Source organism: Ictalurus punctatus, chromosome 10 (genome assembly GCF_001660625.3).
Source record: "Ictalurus punctatus breed USDA103 chromosome 10, Coco_2.0, whole genome shotgun sequence".
Taxonomy (NCBI): domain Eukaryota; kingdom Metazoa; phylum Chordata; class Actinopteri; order Siluriformes; family Ictaluridae; genus Ictalurus; species Ictalurus punctatus.
Window position 1 is genome coordinate 21,563,405 of NC_030425.2, and position 22,476 is coordinate 21,585,880.

General features: G+C 38.3%; 2 protein-coding genes across 3 annotated transcripts; both read right to left on the reverse strand.

Annotated features, from left to right (window-relative positions):
* Positions 1 to 34: 34 nt before the first annotated feature.
* On the reverse strand, positions 35 to 9,263 carry rlbp1a (retinaldehyde binding protein 1a). Of its 2 annotated transcripts, XM_053683184.1 has the most exons (7): positions 7,835 to 9,263; positions 7,492 to 7,620; positions 5,280 to 5,484; positions 4,687 to 4,865; positions 3,316 to 3,474; positions 3,072 to 3,182; positions 35 to 325 (listed from the first exon to the last, which is right to left on the reverse strand). In XM_053683184.1, the coding sequence occupies exons 1-7, from the start codon at positions 7,841 to 7,843 to the stop codon at positions 179 to 181; spliced, it is 939 nt and encodes a 312-aa protein (XP_053539159.1). In that variant the 5' UTR covers positions 7,844 to 9,263; the 3' UTR covers positions 35 to 178. The 2 variants fall into 2 exon arrangements, with proteins under 2 accessions (XP_053539159.1, XP_053539160.1); XM_053683185.1 differs by having other exon boundaries at positions 7,492 to 9,263.
* A 2,739-nt stretch (positions 9,264 to 12,002) lies between these two features.
* On the reverse strand, positions 12,003 to 18,696 carry slc39a1 (solute carrier family 39 member 1). The gene is made up of 4 exons (XM_047158005.1): positions 18,314 to 18,696; positions 16,880 to 17,004; positions 15,533 to 15,835; positions 12,003 to 13,863 (listed from the first exon to the last, which is right to left on the reverse strand). The coding sequence occupies exons 1-4, from the start codon at positions 18,426 to 18,428 to the stop codon at positions 13,510 to 13,512; spliced, it is 897 nt and encodes a 298-aa protein (XP_047013961.1). The 5' UTR covers positions 18,429 to 18,696; the 3' UTR covers positions 12,003 to 13,509.
* Positions 18,697 to 22,476: the final 3,780 nt, after the last annotated feature.

Sequence of the window (22,476 nt, forward strand, 5' to 3'; positions counted from 1 at the left end):
GGAAATTGACATTTATTCAACTGTAATTCAGGATCAAAAGTTCTCAAGCACTTCCCATACATGATGGTACAGCAGAGACTAGTTTTATTTTATTCTATTAGGGCTTTTATTATTTCATTTTATTTTATTAGGGCTGGGACTTTCATGTTGCCTAAAGGGCATCTGATCCTTGAGTCATTTAAAGAGCTGTGTCTTCAGAGCCAAACAGCTTGACTGCTGTCTCTTTGCCATCACAGTTCGGCCCTTTCCCATTGAAGTCTGGAGGGAGGATTTCAGCGCTGAAGTCTCGAAAGAAAGCATCCAAATCGTCACCGTGAACAAAAACCTGAGCATGAGGTAAAGATGAGATTAAAATGATTATTTCTATGAAATGGTTCATTAACTGTGACAAACCCTGAGTCCTGGTTTTTCTCACCTAGCAAGATTAACTCAAATGTCATTAAATTGCTCTGGAAATAACCTTGCACCTTTTAATTTCACAACAGGAAGCAAGGTCAAGCATCTCAATTTATGTGGAATTTACCAGTCAGAAGAGCTTCCCAGTTAATAGAATGCAGCGAATAGAAAGCATTATCAGAATGCTCAGTAATATATTTGACGGCTTCTAAGGATGAAACGTGTAAATTCCTGCATCTCACGTTTCGATTCTGATTGGTCAAAAAGGTGTGATCATTTTCAATTAATCACAGCTGCTGTGAGAGTAATGAAAGCTGTCACAGGTTTATATTAATTCACTCGTTCTAATACCTTCTATAGTAACAACTTATACGGAGACCTATCGATGGATGGTATCCATCCCACTCGGGAAGGTGATAATCTCATTTCTTGCAGCATAGCACATAATCTCAGAACAGGCCTAATTAATCGGTGACAATACAGAGTCAAGGCCAGGGTGCAGACAAGCAGGCTAAACCGACCCTCTGTTAGCTGCACTGAGTCGTCACCTAGGCTCCAAATATCGAGACTGCGTCTATTCCCTGAGCTAAACAAAAATGTAGAAATATTCAGAAAGTTTGTTTTAGGAACCTAATTTACATCAAATTAGATTATAGTGAATGCACAGCCAGCCCCTTTGATCTGAAGCTAAGACTGTTAAATATTAGATCTTAGATTAGATTAGAGTTTTATCAATAACCTTATCAACTATGACTGGATCACCATCTGACCCCAACGAACTTGAGCGGGTGACCAAATGCTTAGTCAACGTTTTGCTACATAAGGTAGTTCCACTTAAAAGAAAAATAATTAGAGAGAAAAAGCTAGCACCCTGGTATAACGATCAGATACACCTGATCGTTATACCACTCGACAATTAGAACGTAATTTGGCATCAAAACAGTGGTAGTATTTCAAACAGCATGGCGGGAGAGCCTCATGAACTATAGAAAATCTCTTCGTGCTGCTAGATCAGTCTATCTCTCCACCTTAATTGAAGATAACAAAAATAATCCTAGATACTTATTTAATACTGTAGCAAAATTAACTAGGAATAAGAACACAACAGAAACATGCATGCAATCATTATATAGCAGTGATGATTTCATGATTTTTTTTTTCACTGGCAAAATTAAAAGTTTTAGACAAAAAATTCAGACTATTAATTGAAAAGCAGGTGGTCTTATAACTAACCCTGTAGATGATAATACAGTAATATCAGACCAATGATTAGAATGTTTTACTCCCCTTCGAGAGACCAAACTAATTTCATTAATTTCTTCATCAAAATCATCAACTTGTATACTAGATCCCTTGCCTACATTTTTCTTCAAACAGATTATTCCAGAAGTAATCAAACCCCTTCTAAAAAAAAAAAAAAAATGCATTCTTCCCTCATCACTGCCTATGTTCCTAAATCATTTAAACTAGCAGTTATAAAACCCCTGATTAAAAGTCCTGAGCTTGATCCTTGGCAATTGTCCAACTATAAATCTCTCCTTTATCTCCAAGATCTTAGAAAAGGTTGTAGCACAGCAGCTATGCTCATACCTAATACCATTTTAATGCCATTTATCATACTATTCTCCTTGATAGACTAGAAAATGTTGGTGTTAAGGGAACGGCCCTTTCCTGGCTCAGATCTTATTTGACTGATTGTTATCAGTTCGTAGATGTAAATGGTGACTTCTCCATGCATACTGAGGTAAAGTTTGGTGTTCCACAAGGTTCTGTTTTAGGCCCACTTCTCTTTTCTTTATGCTACCTCTGGGTCAAATTACTCGTAAACATGGTATTAGCCTCCACTGGTATGCTGATGATACACAGCTGTATGTTTCAGCAAAGCCAGATGACAGACAGCAGCTTAATAAAGTTGAGGAATGTGTAAAGCACTGGATGCTTATTAACTTCCTTTTACTTAATTCTGACAAGACAGAAGTACTTGTACTAGGACCACATGCAGCTAAAAGCAAGCTTTCTGATTACATAGTTACTCTGGATGGCCTTTCTGTTTCATCATGTGCAGCAGTAAAAGACCTTGTTGTCTCTCTCTGTCTATCTGATCACTCACTCTCACTCACTCACTCTCACTCACTCACTCACTCCCCCTCTCTCTCTTTCTCTCTCTCACTCTCTCTCTCTCTCACTCACTCCTTCCTCCCTTCCTTCCTTCCTTCCTCCCTTTATTCCTACCTCCCTTCCCTGTCTCCTTCCCTTCCCTTCGGACCCCTTCTGCTCTCCAGACCTGCCCGATCCATCCTGATGCCAACATTTCCTTCAGCATGGTGAACATGATCCTATTCGAACATTTTGGAAAAGGGTTTCGTAGAGGTTTGGGCTAAAATGTCCCAAAACAGTAGGATTTTATACTAATATAAAATGTTCGCTGGGATGTTTGTTTACTAATAATAGACATTTTAAGTGATCACATAATATGAATTTCAAGTGCATGAAAAAGGAGAATCTCAGTTTTTTTTTTAAGTGGACACCCACAGTGTGTCTCCTCTTAAATCAAGACCTGGACACAACTCAACACAAGGGTTGGAGTAAGTATAAGTGCTAGTACAGATCATTACAAAGTTTCTCTTTTCCTACTTTTGAAATCACATGACTTCACTTCACTCTGGTTCACTCACCCTCTCCAGCAGTTTGCTCTTCATGAAGGATTTGGCCACATTGTATGTGGTTGTGAAGTACCAAGGCTGGTGGATCACATGCACAGCCTTGAAGCGTGCAGGAAATGAGTCCTATATATATATATATTAAAAAAAAAGAGGCTGCAAAGTTCTAGACAGGACGTACTATACATAGATACATATATTCTTAAGAAGTTTCATGCTCACGTCGACATGCTGAACATCCTGTACATGTGTTTATTACCTGCAGCATGTCCACCATCTTTTTCAACTCGGTGTGTTTGATGCCAGCTGCATGCTGCATAGTAAAGCCCTTAAAGTTTTCAATGAGTACAAAGCCGTTGATCTGAGTCTCCTCATTTTCCAGAAGTTTCTCCAGGATGACACAGTATGCCCGCAGAGTCTGTCATGAATGATAGAAAAGCCATAGACCAGGTTATATTAGAACATTAGCGTTGCCACATAGCACCACAGGGTATACATAGACCTTTAATGACATTTACAGCTGTTCTGTGTTAGCAAGCCAAAGAAGCCTTTGTGTTAAGTAGGGACTATTTTGGCATTGTGTTCAATTTTAGCACTCAGAAGGAGAAATTATATTTTTTTTAGTCCACAAAATGCCAGGAAGTCATGGGATTATGGACAATGAAACTATTAGAGTTGAGCAATGCTTTATATCACAAGACCTTATAGATGGCATAATAATGGGACTGACCGACCGACCTACCTACCTACCTTCCTTTCTTCCACCCTTCCTTCCATTTCTCCTCCAAAGTAATTTTGAGGAAAAATAGGATGAGAGAGTAAATAATAAATTTTAAATAATACTATGTTCATTTCACCCGCATTTGCGCCTTCTTAATTACTGAGTCCCTCCAGAATTTTGCAATCGGATAAATGAATGCAAAATCAAGCAAGCACTGAAATATTCGGAGGAGCTGCAATGTTTCAAATTTACCTCAGATTTGGGCCAAGACAGATCGTATGATGTCATCACAACGCACATTCAGCCAAAGCCCTCGTCGGTTCACGTGCACTGAACACGAGTACGGCTAAAAGGTCTCATTTACCAATAAACATCACTGCGAAAGACCGCGCAGAACGATTTCATGCAAATGCAAGTTCACCAAATTCATGTAGTTTTCCGCAAAAAAAAAGCACAAAAAAAAAACCTCTCAAATCGCAGATTTTTGAAAGACAATCACAAAAAAAACCTCAACCAATTCCTGTATGGACTGATTACTGCCCATGACATGTGACAGATGTGGCAACAATGGCTGGAAAATATCTGCCCAACTAGAGATCAAATCTAGATCCATGGTACGTTTTACTCTGTGTAAATCCCACATGACTGTCACTGACAGGCTGCATGAATCTAAAGTCTGGGCTAGAAAGAAATCAGCATCACTTTATCTTGACATTCTGTTTTTTTCCTTCGACCATTGATGGTGCTGTTGCACTCCAAAATAATCTTTAAAATAGTTTTAACAGGAAAGTAACTGCCAAGAACGAATCCTTATATTGATTTTTTTTTTATCTCTGAAAGACAGGACGGGCTTAGCCATCCCTTGACTGGATCTGTGTTTTGAGTGTAATTAGAGTTTCGGACACATACTTCATCAAAGGTGACCTCTTCCAAATCCCAGTTCTCTATGTTGAAAAGGAGAACCACACGGCCGTCCTTGTCACGGGTGCTGAGTATTTGTGGATAGCCAGCCTCGATGGTACTGCGCACTGCTTCAGGGGTCAAATTCTCAAACAGCTCGGGGTAATCACGTCGAAAACGCACATAACCTGGTGAAAAGAAACAATAAATCCATTGCCCTTGTTTGTTTTGTTCTTTGCACATCCTCTGGAATGGACCAATTAACCTCACTAGCAAGTGTACATTCACATTCTCATTTCTCTCATGCTTATGCAGAGCATCTGATGTGTATAAAAGTGCGGGGTATCAAAGCCTATCTTGTCTGCTTGGTTACTGTTCCAGATTTGTGGGAAAATAAATGTGACCTATTTGCACACAAAGAGCCTCTGTGAATGTTTCTGCAAAAGCCCAATTAAGATAAATCCTGATTTTTTTTGGTAAACAAGGCTCAGAGATACAGAGTAGAACAGCACAGTCTGTTACACAAAAGCAGTGGTGTGCTGTAAGTAAATCACAATGACAATGAGGTCAGATATGAGAGACCCAGGAAATTGTTCAACCACCCTTCATGAGCTCATATGCCCTGTCCACGTCAAACTTGCGCGCACGGATGAACCTCAGGAGCAGAGAATCTGGTTTGTCCCCAAATTTCTCCTTCACACCCATGGACACGTCGTCCTTATCCTCGGCCTTCTTGCAGATCAGGGCTCTCAGCTCCTTTACTGCAGACATTCTCTTCTCCACTGTCTCATTCAGCTCGTCCTTTGCCTGTTAGCAAAGAAGTCAGACAGTGCACTTTACCATGTTCTTGCCATTACTAATAAAAGAATGAGCGATTCATCTTCTTCAGAAGTCTTTCATTTCCTGTTGTCATTGTTGTTTTAAATCATGAACGATTATCATTTTTTATTAATAGCTGCCACATTATTCTTCCATGTTTATCATAATATTTTTCGCTTGAATTTCTTGTCTATTCTCAGGATATGTGTGAAAATTCTGAAGAAACCGAGAGACTACAGTTGAAACCGTGAACAAGTAAGAAAAACTTTGTCTCAAAGTACCCATTATCATGTAAATTAAAATAATATATGTAGAATAATGACTGGTTTTTATGCCTTACTTTTACTGGCACGCTAGTATTTACATTACTTGGATGATATTATGATTATTGTACTTTTATTCTAATTTGGCACAATTTTGATGATATAATTTTATATTGCTGTTATTTAATTGCTTCTGTCATTGCTGTTATTTATTTCATCATTTTTAGTTATCTATTTTACTATTTTATTTTCGAGTACTATTTGTTTCTTTTTTTTTTTCCAGTTTTTACTTCACAGTGTAAACAAAGTGTTCAATGTATGAAAGGTACTATGTAATTTTTATTATTATTACTACTATTGTTGTTGTTGTTATTAATATTATTATCACTATTATTATTAATAATAATGTTTTTATGCAAAATATTCTTCTAAAATTGCATAAGTACCTTTCAGCACCTTTCTTCACATTAAAAATGCCCCTGTATCCAACTGCCATCCCAAATTAGTAACAGTTAACCGCTACTAACTAACTAGTAAACTAACTCGCACTTGTCCCAGGAAGACATGAATGAGATTTCAGTACTGGAGTTACAATATTTATAGTTTCATATTCTCAGTTTATTTTACAGTAATAATACTAATAATAATTAATTCCTTAGATTTATATAGCGCTTTTCTTGGCACTCAAAGCACTTTACATTGTACGGGGGGAAATCTCCTCAACCACTTGTGTGTAGCATCCACCTGGATGATGTGATGACAGCCATAGTGCACCAGAACACCCACCACACACCAGCTATTAGTGGAGAGGAGAGAGTGATGCAGCCAGTTCAGAGATAGGGATTATTAGGGGGTGATATAGAAGGGCCAGTGGGGGAATTTCGCCAGGACACCGGGGTTATACCCCTACTCTTTTACATCGAAGTGTCCTGGGATTTTTAATGACCACAGAGAGTCAGGACCTCGGTTTAACGTCTCATCCGAAAGACGGTGCTGTTTTTACAGTATAGTGTCCCCGTCACTATACTGGGACATTAGACTTGCCTCACTAATACCACCTCCAGCAGCAACCTTAGTTTTCCCCAGGAGGTCTCCCATCCAGGTACTGGCCAGGCTCAACCCTGTTTTGTGGGGTTTGTCCCCCTGCTTCAGTGGGAAACCAGGCGAGCGCTGCAGGGAGATATGAAAGGTTCCCTTTCAAAATATACCATTTAGCACATGCATTTCTTAGTTTCCAGGTACTACATCATTTTCTAAAAATAATAGAAATGCTGAGAAAGTGATGTGAATTTAACACAGTGTTAAGACATTTGAGCCAAGAACTATTTTATATAATGAGGCATCAGCCAATTTAGAGAGGTTACCCACTTTAAAATCACGCTGTTCTGGCGCCACATATTGAGAATCAGAGCAGCATCCTGCTGTGATGGACTAAAAATAAATTAAAGACAGTAATGTGTTCTGGGAGTCTAACATAGTTTTTTGTATTTTCCCAACTTTGTTATTTTAGATGTTGGTATTCTTTTGCATAATGTTTGCATAATGTATGCCTCACTGGACATATCCATTTGGACATTTGTCTATCTGGACATCTATTTGGACATATCCAGCGCAAAGCAACATGGTACTATCAGGGATAGTCAATCTTAGACTGAGATTCTGAGTAGCGAGCACAACAAATGATTGAACAGGTCTTGGGTTGGATTCCGTGTCACTTTAATATTGTGAATACCTTCTGTACTGTGTGATCAGGTAGCTTCTGACATGGCCCAAACACTGGCCCATGATCCTTCACAGTCAGATGCTCAAGCTTGGAGCGCATTGTCTGCTCATCCTCTGAGACCATGCGGAATGTTCCAGTCTATTTCACCAAAACAGAGAGACAAAGTGCTACTTTATTGTGTAAAAAAACAAGATCCCATGTCTGCTAGCCCAAGATTTGAGGTTCTTTGTGATATCACAAGATTATGCAGAGCTCACACAAAAACAGTAGCAATGAGTATAAAAAGTAATAATAATAAAATAAATATGAAATGATGCAAATAGGAATAGATATGTGGTACATGTGAACTTACGGAAGCCATAATCTCCAGATCTTTCAGCAGTTACTTAAACACTGAAGACAGAAAAGATTTAAGATTGAAAGATTTTTCAATTTAATTCCATTTACTGGGGAAGAGGTACCAGTGGCAGAGTGCTGCAAGTTCAAATCCCAGGGATCGTGCAACAAATCCCAGAGCGAAGGTCGAGAGAAGATCAACAAAGAAACTCAGAAGATATGTAGTTCCACTAGTAGTTTTGCTAACAAACCAAAAAAAGCTATCTTTACGTTGTACAAGCAACCCCTGGCAACAACCTGGTCTCCTGTTCTCGTCATGGTGCGTGGGTTTCATCCGGGTTCTCCAGTTTTCTCCTACCTTCCTATAACCTCAGGTATAGGAACTCCATTTCCTCAATTTAAGTTTCTTTGATGCTTCCACAACAGTAGAGTAGTATAGTGCTTAGTGTAGCACAGTAATTCAGACACAGACATCATACCACTAAAAAATCCCATTAAATAGACACTTTTATTAAGTGTCATGGTGGCATAAATATGACTGATAGATAAAGGGATGTACATTAGTGATCCCTACATCACTAAGTCTGTCCCTGTGGTTTTCTGTGTGACAGGCAGAGATACTGTCCACTATACGAATTAATATACTAGTAAACACAATGTGGGTATCTCTCAGCTTTTCATAATAAACTAACATAGCTAGTTCAGTATATCAGTAGATATTGCCATATAAACACCAGAAAGACATGTGGCACCAGGAAAACCAGTTCTCTTCAGCATACACTCTGCCATTTTATGAACAATGTCAATATTAGCAGTACAAATCTTGGATCTGAGAGTCACAGGTAAAAGACACCATGTCTTACCTTAGCCAGAAGGAAGCACAAAGCCCTTTCTATCCAGAGTGAGAAATGAGGCAGAGATGGGCTGGGGGATGTTGGGGCACTCAGTGAAGGGGGCTACAGAGGGGCTGGGCTGAAAAGATATGCGTGATATGCTTTATTTAATTTACATACTAAACCATGTGTGCATGGTTACAGTAGCTGAAAATTAATCTCTTTGAAGCCAATAATATACACTCAGGTCATGTTAGTAAGAACGCCTGTATACCTGTACGTTCATGCAATTGTCCAATCATGTGGCAGCTCTGCAATGAATAATATCATGCAGATACAGGTCCAGAGTTTCAGTTAATCTTCATATCAAACATCAGAATGGGGGAAAATGGGATCTTAGTGACTTTGACCATGGCATGGTTGTTGATGCCAGATGTGCTGCTGATATCCTTGGATTTTCATGCACAACAGTCTTTAGACTTTACACAGAATGGTGTGTGTGTGTGTGTGTGTGTGTGTGTGTGTGTGTGTGTGTGTGTGTGTGTGTGTGTGTGTGTGTGTGTGTGTGTGTGTGTGTGTGTGTGTGTGTGTGTGTGTGTGTGTGTGTGTGTGTGTGACAAGACAAGAGGGCTATGGTAACTCAAATAACCACTCTTTACAGATGTCGTGAGCAGAAAAGCAGCTCCGAACACACACCTTGCTAAACCTTGAAGTGGATGGGCTACAACATTAGAAGACCACATTGGGTTCCACGCCTGTCAGCCATTTACCATTCTGAGTAAATATGATTGGACTGAGCTGAAACCCTTGACCTGTATATGCATGATTTTATGCGTCATCCTCATTGTTCATTGTTTCATTTTTCAGGCTGAGACAGAACAGTGAGTTATAGGTCATTTCAACAGAAATACCTCAGATCTCAAGTAACACATCTGTTTACTTCCTGCTGCCGGATATTCAATTCAATTCACTTCCATTTTATTTGTCTAGCACTTTGAACAAAGCATCTTTACAGAAATAAATACATTCAAGGTATAAATCTTAAATATATGAATACATCCTTAATAAGCAAGCTAGAGGTGACGGTGGCAAGGAAAAACTCCCTGAGATGATATGAGGAAGAAACCTTGAGAGGAACCAGACTCAGAAGGGAACTTTTTTTTTTTCAGAACATCCTCATCTGTATGACACTGGATAGAACGATTTTAAATAATTCCCTTCTATAGCTGTGTACCACATGGTCAAATAGTGCAATTGTGTAAGCAGGAAATTCATTAGAGTTTTCACATGAAGTCTGTTTTGAACATCTCCACTGTTCACTGATGGACTTGAGTGCAAAACTCAAAACTAAAGACATCATAGAAATTGTAGTCCTAAGCCATCTTCTAAAGTTTTTTTGTTGTTTTTTTTCTTCCATGTATAGCCCCTGTTCTTCGTGATTCATCTTGTCAACCACTGTATACAATACACAGTGGTTTAAAACCTCCATCAACACTGCTGTGCCTGATACAACACTCCTTATCATATCAGTGTCCATGTATATAATAAATGGACAGTGGTGGTCTCTTTACATTATTGTGTTGAGTAGAGGGTGGCCTACGAATTGTGTATAGCGACGGATGCGCTACAATCAGTAATGATATACCTACAGAGAGCACCTACACACAACATGGCCAGACCTAATATACCAGCAACTCCAGGTATACTGGCTTGTTTGTGTTCCTTGTGAAATCTTGTATGACTTTCAGATTCCAAATATGGATCAAGACTACCATAAATATTATTGTAACTCATAAATACACTCAGTGAATGCATCTTACAGATTTTGGATCCCATCTGTTAGACCACCTCACAAATTCAGAGAAGACTAGGCAACAATAGTGAATACAGTTGGTTGCATATTCTTAATGCTGAACTACTGAAAAGAAGAGATGCTCATTTAATTATTTTAGACTGGAGTCAGTAATGAGACCTCAGTCCCAATCAGGAACAGTGACTCAGCACTTTAAACCCAACACTGCCACCTAGTCATCGGAGTGGTGATGTCTCAATGCTGACAGATTTGGTGTGTCACTCTAAGACTTTTAACACTTGAAATAGTTAACTTGGGTTATGTCTTTTCACGTTTCATACTGCTCATACTTTACCCGGGGTTAACAATTAACCCTGGATATAAATAATCTGACGTTTCACATTGTACATTCCTAAACCCTGGGTTAACGTTCTTATTTGCATATTTGTGATGTCAATGACCATGAGGCACACACTGTTCAATTTCTGATTGGGTGATCTAGCCATAACATTCGAACACCACATCGTTTCACACTGTACATGTTTGGCACCACAATGCAGGGTTAACGCTGCCTCGGCACATTGGCTTCATAAGCCTGGGTAAAATCAGTGCTAACTCCACTTCTAAACTACAAGTGTGAAATGTTCCTCTACCTGGGGGTTAGAGCGACGAACGACGATAATAATAATAATAATAATAATAATAATAATAATGAGTCTTTATTTGTCACATATACATTACAGCACAGTGAAATTCTTTTCTTTGTATACCCCAGTAAGCCAGGAAGCTGGGGTCAGAGCACATGGTCAGCCATGATACAGCACCCCTGGAGCAGAGATGGTTAAGGGCCTTGCTCAAGGGCCCAAGAGTGGCAACCCAGCAGTGCCAGGGCCCGAATCCCTGACCTTCCAAGCAGCAACCCAGAACCTTAACTGCCAAGCCACCACTGCCCCCCTTTCTTATTCTTTTTAATAAACCCAGGCTTAGGTGCAGTGTGAAAAGCCTTTCCGTGTCTATTCTATGATATTTCTGGGCACCTTTTTAAAAAAAATATATATATATATATATATTTATTTATTTATTTTATACACAGTGTGTTCAAAAGAAATACATTCACTCGCCACATCTCTCACCACAGTGGATTTATTGATCATGTTTGGCACAAAAACATTTCCCATCTATCACCTCAGTGATATAGCAACAGGTTTACAGCAACCTTTTACACCTTAACAGTCTTGTCTGTTTCTCACCTTGAGATTCTGAACTCAATGGACTTAATACAACAGCACAATATAAACAGCTTAAAGCTACAACTTAAAGAGCATCAAACTATTCAGTCTTAACAGTGTTCTTATGAAGCAGAATTCAAGTTCTTGATCAAATTTATAAAAACACATCAGTTATTCTAACCCTCGGGTATTTGCACAAACATTGTCAGTAAATATGTGTCAGTATTATATATATATATATATATATATATTATATATATATATATATATATATATATATATATATATATATATTTATATTATATATATATATATATATATATATATATATATATATATATATATATATATATATATATATATATATATATTCTTATTCTCATCAGCACAGCGCTGATGAAATCTCGATTCAGATTTGTCAGACGGTGTTGATTAAAATTCTATAACAGCAGCTCTGAATCTTTTTGGCTTCGAGGCAAATCAGGGGGTTATATTCATTAATATAAATGTCATTCTAATAATGTTATAATTTGTTATTATTTCGATAGTAACAACTAACACAAGGACTTGTATCATGGATGCTGCACATAACCAGATTACAAAAACATGTATAATTGTTGATATAGTGACGTTTTCTCAATGGAGATGTTTATTTAGCTTTTAGTAAGGAGTACCCAGTGTCAGTGCTTTCAGATATAAAGCTGTTACTCTAAGTTTTCCAACACGGGACAGTGTTTAGGATTGAGAATTTTCTCAGCATCATGACAAGCTGTTTTTCTGTCTTATTAACATCAAAAGGAAAAGAAAAGATTTAAAAAGGGTACGGGAAGGGGAACAGGAACTAAGGTGTTTCAGGGACGTACCACAACATTAAATGTCAGTAAAGTTTAAACGAATAAAAAGTACAACACGTCATCCTTTAACATATAGAAAATTGTTAGCGATGTCAAATTGCTGAGGTGGAAGAAGAAAGAAAAAAAACATTTGATGTTACTGAAAAAATAATCGTCTTCGGGGTCGGAACTTTAATGCTACACATTGGGCCACATCACACCTCCCCCCAAATACCCCATTGTGTCTTATTCCTTACATGATCACATAGAACTGTGTATTATATTATCATGATGCTAAATTGGCCTGTCCACCATCTTTTTCCAACTTTCGTAGAACACATTTTTGTGCAAAATGTCCAAAACCTTATAGATTAAGTCAGTTATTCTTGTGCTGCTGTCCAAATGGGACACATTTTATGTCATGACTGCAAATACTGTTGAAAAAAAGCTGCCTACCAAGGTGGCCTTTTCAGGTTTGGAACGCAGGGATGTCATATTCCTGTAATGTTTCACAATCAAAATATTTTGCATGAATAGTGCAATAACCAGTAATCGGCCCAAAAATGTCTGATGGACAATTAAAAGAAATAATACTTGAAAGTAATTAAAATCATCTTGAATCTCTTTAGGTTTTTAAGACCTACTTTTCAAATAGATGATAAAATAAAATCCTGAAGTGGAAGTAAAAACGGTTCGGTGTATGAAACTTAGAAACATCGGACTCAAATCCTGAAAAGTCGGTTGACATTTAAATGACGTTTGATAAAAACGAATAATTAAATCCTTCCTTTTTCAATATAACTGCTGAGTGTGCACATTTGTATAGCTCTTGCTTACCGTGTTACTGTAACATACACAGCTCAAGTTAAAGCAGGTCTATTTCCAAATATCAGTGCATTGGAAATAATGAAAATAATAAAATATAAATCTTAAATTTGTTAGTCAGTTAAAAATGAAGTCCTAAATGTCCCATATAAATCCCTGTGAAATCCCTCGTACGTTTCTTAGTCCATGAAGCACAGAAAGGCCATGAGAGAGAAGCCGATTAAGATGAAGAGCACTTTGAGGAGCTGTCGTCCCGGAGAGTTGAGCTCGTGAGGGAGGATCTCCAGAAATGTGATGTAAACGAATGTTCCTGCTGCCAGGCCTTCCAACACAGCCTGGACTAACGCCCCCATCTGTAGCTGAGCTTCACTCACCCCGATGCCAATAGCGATACCCAGTGGCGACATTACTGAAAAAACAAGGATGTAGATGATGAGCCACATGGGCCGGATGGCGCTCTGGATCAGCTTTATCGAGAGGCTGAAGACGATGATGCTCTTGTGGATCCAAATGGCGATGCAGATCTCCAATACCTTAGAGGAGAAAAAAAAATTAAGATAAGCATGTTTGCCTTTTCAGCAACCGATGTAACGTGACATGAGTGGTACTGCTACAAAATACCTGACAAAAAGACAAGCAGGGTAAAAATACACATCAGGCACAGGAACAAGCTGCAAGAGTGAAACGCTTTTACTTCACCCAACAAGTTCCTGAATTACCACAGGTCAATACAAGATTTTTTTTTTTTTTTTTTTTTTTTTTTTTTTAAAGAGTGTGGAGCAGTAACTATGGTTACATGCTGTTGAACAGAAAATATACATCAAGCCAGCACCATTCAATGCTTATACGAGTTCCTATTTTGTTAGCTATGCCAATTTGCCAATTTTAGGGTTGAAAACTTAAAAGCAAGTTTTTTTTTTTATGGTGATGAATAATAAAATCGTAAATAAAACTGCTGTAAATCTGTGTACCTAGTCAAATACCATCCTTTTACTTTGTGCAATCGCCGCATTGCAATATGTCAGTATATAACATGTCAGTTTGATTATCTAGGCTCCGGAAGCTTGCCACACAATGACACTGAAAATCCTACAGCAAAAGAGAAATGATCATCACAGCAGTACGTAAAGCCTACGAATAAAGTGAATTAGTGTGTTTAGTGTTTTTACCCTAATCATCAGCACATGTCCATCTTCCATACTGCTTATCCTACACAGGATCTATCCCAGAGAACTCGGGCACTAGGCAGGGGTCACCCTAGATGGTGTGCCAATCTATCAAAGGTCATAATCACACACTACGGACAATTTAGAGATGCCAATCAGCCTACAATGCATGTCTTTGGACTGTTGAAGAAAACTGGAGTCCCCAGAGGAAACCCCTGAAGCACAAGGAGAACATGCAAGCTCCACACAAACAAGGCGGAGGCAAAATTCTAACCCTCAACCCTGCAGGTGTGAGGCAAATGTGCTAACCGCTAAACAAGCATGCTGCCCTCATCAGTACATATTTTACACGTTATTCTTAAAAATCAGCTACAAGGTGGATTGCAATTATTATTATTTTTTGTTCAGAGCTGAGCGCTTCATAACGTTGAAAGAAATTCAGCTCAAGCTCTTGTTTATCACCCAACTAATCAGATTGCAGCTCAGAGGGCAAGTGAACACAAGTGGAAAGCTGAGTGTCAGTGGACATATCGGTCTTACACAAGCGACTCGGTCTCTTGAATTTCTGATTCCAAAGTCAAAGATAAGGCAAGCAGTCCAGTGTTCACCAAAGTGTCAGAATGTGGTGTCTGCATCGAAAATATATTCTCATGCTAGTACAAAAATGTCAGGATCTTGCTAGAGGGAAAAAAACTAGAATATATAAAATAAAAACCACACACACAGCCTTAGAAGATTTCATTATTAAACATCTCATCTAATGGATTTCTTGCTCAACCAAAATACTCTATTTTCTAAAATTAAAGAATGGTACATTAAAACACAGGATTTTGGGGCAAATTTTCAGTGGGTCTTATATTTTGGAATAACTTGTCCAGAATATAAACTATCATGACATGACATACAGGAATGTATTTGAAATACATAAGTGTTGAACTCTTTTTGTGCACCTCCCTGGCCATGCAGGACTCATACATATTTGACACCTGCTGTAAAAAAATAAAATAAAAATCAGCACTCAGTACAAAATCTTTACCTTAGTGTCAGTCGTTTGCAAGCCGATGGCCAAACCCTCGAACACAGAGTGCAGCGAAAGAGACAGGAAGAGCATGAACGAGCGGAAGGATGAATGCGCCTGCAGGTCCACGTGGACATGGTGGCCGCTACTCTCCACGTCGTTTACAGGACGGTGTGTGTGAGAGTGGCTGTGACCTGCAGAAGGGAGCAGAGGAGCCGATTCCTCATTCCCTTGTCCATTACAGCTGATGACCAGCCTCTCGAGGATGAGAACGATGAAGAAGCCACATGCTATGATGAACTCGGCCAGAGGATAGTCGATCTAGTGAGATTAGAAGAATTCGTTTGGGGTTTAACCTTCTTCTTATGTTCTTTACTATGAAATTATTTTACTGTACGTTGCTCGAATACATATATTTTATGTAGTGTGTTTATTGTATTTTATTTACTATACACATTATGAATATATAAATAAATTATGTAAAAGACTAAAGACAGTTACTGCTGTAAGTATGAACTTTGTGTCCTGTCAAGCAAGTAGTTGGTAAATAAACAAATACAGAATTTTTGATGGCTAACTCAAAAGCTAGTTTTTTATATTTGTTTAAAAAATGACATTACAAAAACCAATACTCCGTTTTGATAAAATGGACAGAAACTGACTTTTGCCTTAATCAATATAGGCTACTCATTCTGTTTGTCATACTATAAGTGAGGAATTTACTTTTAATTTAATTTAACTTTTTAAATACACACTATGGTTTTTTTTTTCCCTGTAACTTGCATAGAAAGATATAAAAGAGTTGACACTTTGTATGAGGAAAACAACATTTGGTCAATTTTGTAATCACTTAATATCGGCTTCAAACACCATTCAGATGTTATACCCAGCAAACAGGGTACGTCCCCCGGATGTTGCGAACATCCACTTAGGTCCGCATTTGGTCCGGTTCATAACGTTCACTGGCAGACATTCCGAGGACGTCAGAATCATAACGTAAAGCATAACATTACTGAATGTGTTCATTTCAGTGAAAGTCCCCTAAGCTTCCCGAATGGCAGCTGGACGTCCTGTGAATGTCCCCTTCAACATCCGTAGGACGTCAAGGGGACCCTACACATGGATGTTTGGGGGATGCTCGTAGAGGCCATTTAGGGGATGTCCTGGGGACCTTTTTTGTCAGCTGGGTAGATCATTCAAAATGACTGGATTTCCTGATTAAAATGATATGGACAAATTATACGTGTATTTATTCTGTAAAACTGTTACACAGGACCAAAAAGCAGAACTCTCCATTCAATCAGGATAGGGTGTTTTTCAGTCCCTGATAGGAACAACGATCATGCTGACCCTGAGCAAACTCACATCTCTGTCTTGTAGTTGTGCACTTATATCAGACAGATAATCTGGGATAATGTCCAAGAGACAGGCAGCGAGGAACACTCCTCCGGCAAAGCAGCTGATTAAACTCACTATTATCCTGTGGGTTTCTGGAAAAGAGATGCAAAACAACAAGAGTCACTGGTATTGATTAGGAAAGTTGCTGATACTCAGTGAGTGATAAAGGAGCTGTGTGTCTTTGCTCCTGCATTAGTTACTTATAATCAAACTTCTAAGAGGACGTAATGATATCTGGAAAACAAAAGAGCAAAAATGAAAGTTTAAAGCAAGCATTCTGTGAACTAAAGACGCAAGCACTAATGCTAGGTCATGATATTAAATGGGAGGCTAAAATCTGTGTGATGAAGAAACTATGAAACTATAAGCAATGCATTATACCACAAGGTCTCATTAATGGCATATTATGAACGATGTGTAATTTGATTGGAAAGAGTGTGCTTAGTGCATCTACTTTTACTTTCTACTCCAAATGCATTTTGTGGAAGAAAAAAAAATTACAATCGATGAAATAACCTACCTCATTCACACTCATTACACCTGTGACTATATTTAAAGTTCACCTATTATGGTTTTGAAACGTACCTAATGTTGTATTAAAGGTCTCATACAATCCATTTAAGCATATGCATGGTTGAAAACACTTTAATGTGCTCATAATTTAAACTGCAGCATTACCCCCCCAGTGTCACAAACGACTCATTCAATAATTTGTTCTTAAGGATTCATTCGAAACTCCTCCTTTCAGAGAACATACTCTGCTCTGATTGGTCAGATGCCCCAGTCTGTTGTGGTTGGTCTACCGCTGTCAGCGAGCAGCCAATGAAGACCACAGGTGGGGCTTTTTTTGTCACAAACCTACAGTTTATGTAGAAATCCCCCCCCCCCCCCCCAAAAAAAAAAAAAGGGTTTAAAGATCACTCAGCATACATTTGTTTCAGATCATGACCTTTCACACCTACAAAAACAAGTTTCTTGTGAACCGAGAAAGAAATGCACTCATAAGCATAGTATGATCATGTGACTGGTGAGTGCTGAGTGGATTATGTCTATAATGTCAATACAAGACTCAAAGCAGGTCTGCAAGATAAAGAGACCATTCAAGAACAAAAAGCACTGACTTAAGTTTAGAAAGGAATTTCCCTATTATCGATTCATTGCAGTCAATGGACCAGAGACAGAGGCAAGGGTTTTTCTGCTAACCTTCATTAATCTATCCACTGATAAACAATGTGTAAAGCACTCAGAATGATCAAAGATCATGCAGACATAATCGTGTATTACAATGATGATCAACTGGTGTAGATTTGATTCACAGTTCAGGACATACTTTCCATACTCAGCTCAACACATGCTGTAGACGAGCTCATTTCAACACAAGGAATGAAATCATGAACTTACCTGTTCCACTCGTTACTCGGAAAAATTTCATCCGAACAGGAATGAACCCAAAAAACAGAGTAAGAACCAACAAGCCAACCAGGGCGGAAATTTTAACCACTAATAAATACTCCATCTGGAAATGTATCTCAGTGCCACCTAGATGTAAACAAACACAGTAGAACTACACTCTTTAAAACAAAATAACTATTTAAAAAACAATTTCTCAAACGTTAGCTAGTCGTCTGGCATCGGGACATCTTTATAAATATCAACAGTCTATGTGTTTCGTAAAAAAATATAAAATAATTTAAAAGCAGGCTAACAGCTCGTATTATTCAGTTCCTCTAAACTGACACCAAGTCCATGTTGTCGGCAAGATTCTCTTTGGCTCCGCCCCGTGACGTAACATATTTGCATATTACACTTCCTTCTTCCGCTTTCTGTGGCGCTATGGTAACTCACGTACTAAATAGTAGGAGTAGTACAATAAGTAAGCCAATTATTTTTTTGTCTACCTTCAAATTATTTGCGCGTTTTACATATTCGTTTGTGTCGAGCATCATTCAAAGTCTTAGAGAGTGATTTGGATTCAGCACTTGAGTGCTGCAAAATGTGCAAAAACACCCCAAAATGTGGATCCATACTCATACTCGTTACATGCGCACTTCACAGTAATAATTTCTACACACGCAGTTCCGGACTTGTCCAGAAGGGGGGGGGGGGGGGGGGGGGTTTAGGATTCCGCCACCGAGGCACATGACAAGTCTTGTGATCACGATCATGTGTTTTAGAAGGAGGATGAGGAGAAGAAAAAGAAGAAGGAGAAGAAGAAGAAGAAGGATAGGGAGAAGACGAAGAAGAAGGAGGGTGGGGAGAAGAAGAAGGTGAAGAAGAAGAAGAAGAAGAAGGGGGGGGGGGTGAGAAGAAGAAGGGGGGGAGGAGAAGAAGAAGGGGGGGGGATGAGGAGAAGGAGATGGGGGGGGATGAGGAGAAGGAGAGGGGGGGGGGGGGATGAGGAGAAGAAGAAGGAGGCGGCTTTATTAGTCACATACACATTAGAGCGCAGTGAATTTCTTTTCTAAAGTCTTAATCAGAAATGCTGTAGAGCAAAGATGCCGTCCCAAAAATTAAATTAAATGTTTGTACTTTTAAAAAATAATACCATAAAGGGCAGTAAACAGTAGTAAATGAAATAAAGTCAATATTTGGTGTGACAAAAAAAAAATCAAATAAAATAAAAAAAATTGCAGTCTACGCTACAGTTTGCACAGTTATATAAGGAAATGAGCTGTAAGTTTTATTGAGCATCTTGCAGAACCAGACACGGTTCTTCTGGAGAATTTGACTGTCGCGCTTGCTTCATATTTTTGCAGCAAAATCCAGCAGCCTTCATTGTGTTTATTGTCTGAAAAGTGGTGTCTTACATGTAATATGCTGCTTTCTTTAATGACATACAAACATTTTTCTGTAACATTTAAATTTTGTGCTAGAAAACTAATGTTTGGGAATCTAAAATGTTTTTTGTGCTCACTTGATAATGTAGAAGTCATCAAATAAAAATCTGTAACAAAGTTTGTACTAAAAAAATTAATAAATAGGGTTCTTAAGACTTTTGCACATTACTGTATATTAGTAATTAAAGTGCCACCCACTTCTAAATGACAAAGCTTCATTAACATACACCTGATGAATATAACAATACATTTCAGATGAATAGTGCTTTTAATCAATCTAAAGAATTAATTGGTAAATAAATTAATGTCACCAGTAATTTCCTGAAGTGAACAAAACATTGCTTGTGTACTAACTTCACACCTAGAGGTGGTTTAGTGTAACCAGCATGTTTTTAGGAGATGAAAAAAAAACAGAGAACCTGAAGGAAACCCAAACCACCATGGCACGAACATGCAAGACTCCTTACAGACAGTATTCCAAACTCAGGATTGAACTATGGTGACAGTAGGATCTGGTGCACCACCATGCCACCTAAAAGACATTGTTATTGGAACAAGTTCTGGTCTGCCTGACTCTTGTTTAGTGGCCCCTTTATCCATATAGGTGCATTTTATCACCATAAAACGACCACTATGGTAGACCACAGCAGTGCCACTGATATTGCATTTTAGCGTGTACTAATTTTTGGTACAAATATCTTACATGCCACTTTATGAAACACACCTACCTTGTTGGTTCCCCGTGAAGTAGCGTTAGAGACTATTTACTAGATAGAGACTATTTTTTCCATGTTCAATTTGTGTTTCTTATCCTGGTTGGTTCTGCTGTTAATGGTCCACCACCAAAATATTATTTGATCAGTGGTTGTTCTATGGTAGTTCCTTTCCAGCAATGGACAGAATAGAGGTGTCTGAGCCCAACAGATTGGCTGCAATCCATAATCTACAAAGTGATCTATGGTGTACCTGATAAAAGTGAACTTTTAAAGTTTCTATGTAGAAGCATAAAATAGAGGGTTTTCCTTTCAGGTAGGCAGAAGCTAGAACTATTAACTATCCAAAGGATACTTGAGAAACCCTTTTTCTAAAAGTGTAGATGTCCAGTGAACATCTAGGAGCTTTTCTTTTTTAAAAACATCTTTTTGGTCCCTGAGTTGGATTGTAGGTTACAGATTACTAAATACTACAACAATACACCTTTTTCACACTCCAAGTCAGGTTTGTCCATATTATAAGTGCAAGCTTCTGGAAGTTAGGGAAAATACAGGGAGAGTAAAGTTTCTCATTTAATATTCTTGCTGCCAACTGAGCCCCACGCCGCTGAGTGAGCGCCGCTCCCCAAGGTATCAATAATATAAGAGGAAGTTATTGTTCCACTGGGGGTGACACTGACAGAATTAAAAGGCTTTGTGGGGAGCCTGCACTAGTCCTTTCACTGCTTCCACTCAGGTTTCCACTGTTGCAGACAGAGCTCAGACAGGAGAGAGATGATTATGTGTGTTAGTGAAGGGCCTGATTGTGTACTGTTGGAGAGTTTTTGTTTTATGACAGCTGCAGGAGACCTTCTGGCACTCGTGTACGGAAAGGAGTATGCTCAAGGACATTGTACAAAGTAATATCCTGTAATGGGATAGTAGGATATGTCTGACAAATAACAAAAAAACATTCTCAGGTATTCATGACAATTCAGATTCAGATACTGTGCTTTAGTTTTGCTCTTGCCTAAGTAAAGTATTTGCTAATAAATTACATTTTTGGACTTGCAAAAAAACAGAAAAGATTTTCAGGGAATAAGGTTATCACAATTAAGTAATCTAAGCTTTATTTGAACATTAAAAAAATAGCTTTATTTTATTGTCATTAAACAGTAAATGTGTATAGCATGTTTTTGATTGAATCCTTTCCTTGTGAACTAAAAAGAAGCAAACTGCTATTGGTGAGACATGTTACAGTGATATTAACATGACACTGAGATGACACTGAGTTTCATAGTATTCATACTTATAACTGCTGCGCTCACAAGTCTGCAAGTCACATGGAATGTCAGTTATGACAAGCACAATAATGCCCTCAAGCCATTCACTTGGTATGCCTGCCAGCTGGCACATGCTCAAATGATGGTGCTGAAACCTGAAGCTCTGGCTGAAGCGCCAATTGAGCTGAAGGAAGAACAGATCGAAAAAGTGACACTTTCTGGCAGAACAGAAGAGAGGGAAAGCAGGAGACAGAGGAAGACTGACAGAAAGGAGATTTTCTCTTGTATTTAAGGATTGTTTTCAAATATATGAATCATTTTTCCATCCTCTAATCTGCATTTTTCCCCCCTGAAGACTAATGGAGGGAACAGATTATGACCGTATGTAAGTATGGCCAAAACTCTGTTGATTTAAAGTGCAGATGTTTATGAATTAAATAAAAAAATAAATAAAGAGTTAAGATTATAAATACATCAACAATTATTGTACATTTTTAATTTTGCATTTTGTTTTAATCCAACAGGTAAACACATATTTGATGCTGTATAAATGGACTAGCACTCGATGAACTTGATGAGCATCTGTTGTATCAGGGAACATTTAAATGTACAAAATAGTGATTAATGTATACAAAGTAATGGTAGTCTGTTTTTCTTTAGTGAAAGTGTAATCAAGTGACTCTGAGCAGTCATTAACATTTTATATCCATTCTGCAGTGTGACACTGTACTCCCTGAGAGTCTCAGGCTAAA